Source organism: Harpia harpyja, chromosome 4, assembly GCF_026419915.1.
Source record: "Harpia harpyja isolate bHarHar1 chromosome 4, bHarHar1 primary haplotype, whole genome shotgun sequence".
In the NCBI taxonomy this organism is placed as follows: domain Eukaryota; kingdom Metazoa; phylum Chordata; class Aves; order Accipitriformes; family Accipitridae; genus Harpia; species Harpia harpyja.
Genome location: NC_068943.1, coordinates 70,059,518 through 70,065,517, shown reverse-complemented (window position 1 = coordinate 70,065,517; position 6,000 = coordinate 70,059,518). Strand labels below are relative to the sequence as shown.

The 6,000-nt window shown below is 46.7% G+C and overlaps 1 protein-coding gene across 4 annotated transcripts in view; it reads left to right on the top strand.

Annotated features, from left to right (window-relative positions):
* Window positions 1-1,661: 1,661 nt before the first annotated feature.
* The window catches only part of SCAF8 (SR-related CTD associated factor 8), a 166,048-nt gene continuing 161,709 nt past the window's right edge, over window positions 1,662-6,000 (top strand). For all 4 annotated transcript variants that reach the window (XM_052784658.1, XM_052784656.1, XM_052784659.1 and 1 more), the window contains exon 1: window positions 1,662-2,053. In XM_052784658.1, the coding sequence (XP_052640618.1) occupies window positions 2,024-2,053 (30 nt within the window). In that variant the 5' untranslated portion in view covers window positions 1,662-2,023. The remainder of the gene's footprint in view (window positions 2,054-6,000) is intronic.

Here is a 6,000-nt window from a genome sequence, read left to right as displayed (position 1 = left end):
AGTTGTGTCAGAACCTCCCCTGTTTTAATTTAAGACCACTGCCTGCTTGTGTACGTCTGTTAAAGAGCCTTATTCAATTGTTTCAGAATAATCAAAAAATATTAAGGAGCCTTATTGAGCTGTTTTACTTTGCAGGTATGGACTGGGTGCCCTCCCCACCCCATGCCCATCTTTTTTTTTTTTCAGTCTGAACAGACTCAGTCCTCTTATCCTCTCCTAACAGGGCATTTGCTCTATCTTCCTGACCCTCTTGATGGCCTGATGCTGCAACAACAGGGATTGCTAGAGATGGGCTTTTCCTCTAAGTAAGCCTCTTGGGGGGGGGGGGGGGGGGGGACACAGGACGACGATGACTTCCAATTCTGTTCGTCACAAGACTTAATAATATCTCTTGTGTTTCTGTAAGAACGGAGCTGTAGGATTCCAGGTCTGCCTCAAATGCTTATCTTAACTTATAAGTTACCTTGTTTGTTGAGTAAAGCCCACTTCAGTTTGGAATTCCCTGACTCTGGTCTGTAGTGGGAGCATTCACTGTCCATGAAGAGCCCTTGTGGCTCTAGTCTGAGGGCCACTTGTGAGAGCAGGAGGGTGCAGTCTATCCAGAGCGTGGCCTAGAGTCTTGACTGGAAAATAATGAAATGCAGTTCAAATTGGAGGCTAATTCACACTGTCACAGCTCCACTGTGTCAGTACAGTTGAAAGAACATAACAGAGCTCTGGAAAAACAGCAGCTAAAGACAAACCCAAGGTTTCATCCTCAAGGCTTCTGAGCTCCTTGAGGCTCTCCCTGATGAAGGTGAGTCATGTGGCAGCCTTTGTGTTTGAGGGAACAAAAAAATCTATGCCCTGGAAGCAAGTCCTCCTCTTTGATACAGCTGTTGCTGCTGGGATTTCTCAGCTGAGTGAGGTGTTTGTGCTTCAGGGAGAGGCAGGTGCTCTGCCGGGGTGGTATGGCGGTGGGGGACATGGGTAGCACTGCTGTTCAGGGGGAAGCGAACCCTGTCAGAAACTTAACCTGGGAATATGCTGCCCTGGGTAATGAAACAGTAATGGCTTGATGCCTGGTGCTGGATTTGGAGACTTTTTGGTGTCAGATTGTCAAGCTGTAATATTCATGTAGCGGGTGCCCTGGGACTTGTGACTTATTTGTGTTATGACGTTTTTGTTTTTCTCCTTTCCTCTTGATAAATAACATTCTTTGCTAATTGCTTGAGGTTTTTTTCAACTATGATTTTTTTTTTTTTTGCCCAGGATGCCACAGAATGTCCTGCTGATCCTTTTTCCTGTTGTTTTTCTTCAAGCCTGCATGCCCTTCCCGGTTTCCCCGGCGGGCCTCGCTGGGAGGTGAGGCTCTGCGGGCAAGGTGTGAGGAGACAAACGGTCGCCTCCCTCCGGCGATCCGGCCTTCAGCCGGAAACAGGGGAAAGGGTGTCCTGAGAACTCCTGGATTTGCCCCCGGTGACGAAACACCGCGGCGTTAAACACCTTGTCCTCGTAACCCTTCACTTCACGCCTGCTGCCGGGGCCGGGGCCGGCGCGGAGGAGGGCGGGCGGGGCGGTCCGCCATCCCGTCAGCGCCTCTGTGGCGCGGCCCGGCGGGCGGGCGCCGCCCGGCAGGTGGCGCTGTAGCCGCCTGCGCCGCTCTCGGCTCTTCTCGGAGCTGCGCTGCGAGGAGCCCCCGTGTGTCCGCCATATTGGCGCCCGCGCCGCAGCTGCTGCGCGTTGTTCCTCCATCTCCTGCCGGCGCGGCCGAGCGGAGCCGAGCGGGGGAGGGGACGTCGGCGCCGCCGGGCGGGAAGCGGGGCGAGGAGGCCGAGCGCTGCCGGGAGGAGACGGAAACGAGCCGGGGCCCGCGTTCCTCCGCGCCCGCCCCCTGCGCCACCCGCCATGGCGAGGAGGCCCGGCGGCCCCTGAGCGAGGCGCACACGCACACACAGACCGAGAGTAGCCCCCCTCCCGGCCGCGGCCCGGCCCGGCCGCCATCAGCGGAGAGAAGCCGCCCGGCTCCCGCCTCCGCCGCGACATGGAGGCCGTGAAAGCCTTCAACAGCGAGGTGTGTAACCCCCCTCCCCGCTCCTTCTCCTCGGGGTCGGGGAGCGGGCGGGTCCCCGGGGCCCGGCGCCTTCCCTGCGCGCCTCGTCGCGGGGAGGGGGCGGGAACCGGGGGGGGGCCTCGTCGCGGCGGAGGGGGGCCGGGGGTGGGGGAGCGCTCCCGCAGGCGGCCCCGGGGGCTCCCCCCCGTGTCGGGCGGGAGCGGGCCGTGGTCGCCGTCCCTGGGAAAGGGGAGGGGGGAGAGGGTAACGGAGGACACCCCCCCCCGACACTCCTTCCGCCGCGAGGCTGGGGGAGACTGAACGGAGAAGAATAGATCTGGCGGCGGGCTGAGGGGAGAGGAGGGAGCGCGAGGAGGCCGAGGTGGAGGAGGCCTCTTTCCTGCGCCTGGCGTGCGGTGGGGCGGGGGATGCCCGGCCAACTTCACGCAGCGGCCGGAGGAGGCTGCACGGGGGGGGGAAGAGGGGGGGTGTTGCTGGATCGCCAGGCGTGGGGTCTGTGCTCCTCCCCGCGTCCCTCGCCTCTTCTGCCACCCTGCTCCTCCTCGGTTGTTAAATTTGTGCCCGCACCCGGCCAGCGCGCACTTGAACACCTCGCGGAGCTACGTTTTAAATCTGGGGATGGGAATACAAAGGCCTGGAGGCTCGTCTCCGTGTTTGAGAATAGCACATTCGCTGTGGTCAGGATGGAAGCAGACATTCCTTACGTCCTGCGCGGAGCTCAGGTCCTGCACCAGAGCGCTGTGTTGAATGGGCTACGGCACCCACAAACACGCGCTTACAGGCTCAGGTATTGATACGGCATCTGGCTGCTCTTTTGTGCTGGTAGTTAATGTTTATTTTATTGCGAGATAGTTCTTGTGGTATCTCAGCTTTGTTCCTCTTCATTGCGAGAGTTTGTATTGTTTATATTTTTGAGTTAATGTAAGAGCAAGGGAAATAAATACATATTTTCTTTATAGGAAGTCATACGTCTTAAAAAACAGATTTTTACTTATATTAACTGTAGAAAGTATCAGCTCTGGTTACAATGTATACTTCTACAGACTGCTCACATATCGGAGCTCTGGGTTGCCCTCTTGGTACCCCCAGTGGGAAATGTAGTACGGTTTTAATGATTTTAAGAAATACAATGCTAGTTTAGGTTTGTAAAAAGCTCATTTGATTTGCAGTGGAACAATGTGCCAACCATGTTGTTTCTACAAGCCACAATAAGATAGGTTTTTAAAATGGGCCGGTACTTTCTAATACCTCAGGAGCAGTTGAACAGCCGTAACTGATGTGCAATTGTAGGTGTTGCACTTTGTGCAATTTGAGTTCTTAAGTAGAAGAAATCACATTGTGGCCGCTAGAAGAAAAAAAAATGCTAGAAACTATTCTTTTTTTTCCTGTTTTATTATTTGAATGGCTTATGTGCTATATTGTCAGGTGGGGGAAAGGACCAGTCTAGTTGCAACAACAGAAGAACATAAGTAGATTAGAACCTTTTTCTTGTATATACCTACTAGTGTGAGCAAAAGTCTTCACTTTCACATTGAAAAACAACTTCCGTCTGACTTGCTGAACACTCAGATATAAGTACTAGAAAGAAAGGTGAGAACTGTACTGAAGAGGAGACCTTTAGAATATGCCTTAAATCTTTTAAATGCTTGAAAACCAGTAAACTTTGGGTTGTCGGAAAAGAAAATGCAGAAGATCAGGCAATGACATTTTAACCAACTTATCTCGTATGGTATAAATAGACAGCATCTATGAATAGACTTGTTTTTATGACTTCTCTTTCAGTTTTAACCTGTGTCTCTGTATTTGAATGCTGGGCTACACTGGTAGGAAGGTTTTAAAGATGCTGTGACTAAACCCGTGATCCTGGAAGTAAATGGTGCAAGACTTGCTACAGTTTGGGGAATCCTGAGTGTCATTGCTAGCCACTCTTAACACCTCTGTACCCAGTGCAGAACTTGACTTTTAACTTAACTTTCTGTTGTTGTCTTTGGTCTAACTGACCTACAAACATTTTGCATTTTAGAACTGTAAAATGATTAATAAATATGTAAAGTAGCTGAAGTGTATGAGTCCATAGATTGTAGTTTGTGCTGTACCTAAATGCTTTTGATTAACTTACAGAATATTTGTACTTCACTTCTAAAAATCCTTTTCTTTGTTTATATTATGTTTTAAGGTCATGTTATACTCCAGAAATGACATCAGAGTTCTGTTCTAGAGATTTTTGGTTTAAAATAGATGTAAATTAAATTTAGCAGGCGATGGAATAGACTAAATTGTACAAAAACTTTTACCATACTTTCTCTTATACAGTTTGCATTCAGTTTTACAACAGTTTTTGTAACTTACTGGTGAAATGCAGATGACTCTTTAGAAAGAACATTCCGAATACATTTAAACACTTAAGTCTGCAGGTTGGGTACTTCTGGCGCTGGGGTTTTTTTTGTTTGTTTGGGTCTTTTTAAAGGAAGGAGTTGTGTTTGGATTCTGCAATGAAGCTAAAATAAAGGTAGCTGTCCATCCAGGTAGCATAGCCTACTCCAAATGTGTGTGTGAGCTGAGCAATATCTTGTATTACGGTTATCCTATATGACAGTCAGAATTGAAGTGATTAACATAGGCTTGTCATTGATTTTATTAGAAAGAAATATCTCAAGTTTATTTGAACTTGACTACTGGAAGTAGTGCCAGCTATTGTGGAAAGCTGTTCAACATCTAGTGATGATACGTGGCATTGTCAGTGCTGTACCTAATCATATATAGAAAAATAGCCCTAACATTTAAAGTCTTGGGAAAGATAAATTTAAAGATGAGAAATAGTCACACTCCTAAATAAAACCTGCTCAGTATTGTTTTCATGTAATTGTTGATGTTTTACTATTTGATTAAAACTGCTTGGCAACTGATAAATAGAATATTGTACAACTGGCTTAGTATACCGTTAAGGTAATTGGCAGTGGTTTATACCACATGGTTTATCATTTGCTACAGTTGACATCAGGAAGGCTAACCATTGCAGAATCATTTTCCTCCAGGTCTCAGTTCAGGCCCTGAGTTTTTTCTGAAAAGCACAACATCAAAGTCAAGAACAGGTCTTGACAGAAGAAAATGACTGAAATGTTTCAAATTCTTTATATGTTCTATGAAATGTATTTTGTTAACAAGGAATTGAAATGGACTAGAGGCAAGCACGTGTACTGTCGCAGTTCCGGCACTCAGATGGTAATAGTTTAATTACAGACTTACATAATTAAAACTCAGTATTTGTTACATAGTCAGTTCAGTGTTATAAGTCTTGCTGTCAGCTTCAAATCTAGCTATTCTCACATTGGTTTTAGGTACTGTATGTGAAGTTGGTTTTGGGTGCTATACTCCCCAGAGTTTTCTTGCAGTATTCGTCCTTTGCAGTGGCGAGCTTTGTATTTCCAAATTATTTTTCACTTTATGATGCGAAGAATGTGTGCAGACAAGCGCGAAAGGAGACCCATGGATGCCTTAATTCTGAAACACATTTAATTCCTTTTTAATTTATTTCAATATGAATCTGTAGAATAAATGTAAATAGTTTTACAGGCATGTAAATAGCCATAGGACTGGAATTTATTTTAGGGGAAATGGAGATCACATATCAGTTTTAAGTACAACACAAACTGGATATTTGAAGTAATACTTTGTTTTGTTGTGTTAACCGTATCTTTTAAGTATTGAATAACAGGAATCTTGAAAGGACATTTATTTAAGTTTTCAAGGGCAAATTCAGCTTAGATGTTTATTTAATTAAAAACTGCAATAGTAATTCACTGATGTAGTTCAATTAAACATAGCATTTCTATTCATTCAAAGTTTTTCAATATCTTTAGTCACATACAGGCACAAATCTCTTCATCTACAAGCTTCATTAAGTCTTGCTGTCCATGATGCTGCCCTTACCATTTTTTTTGCATGCT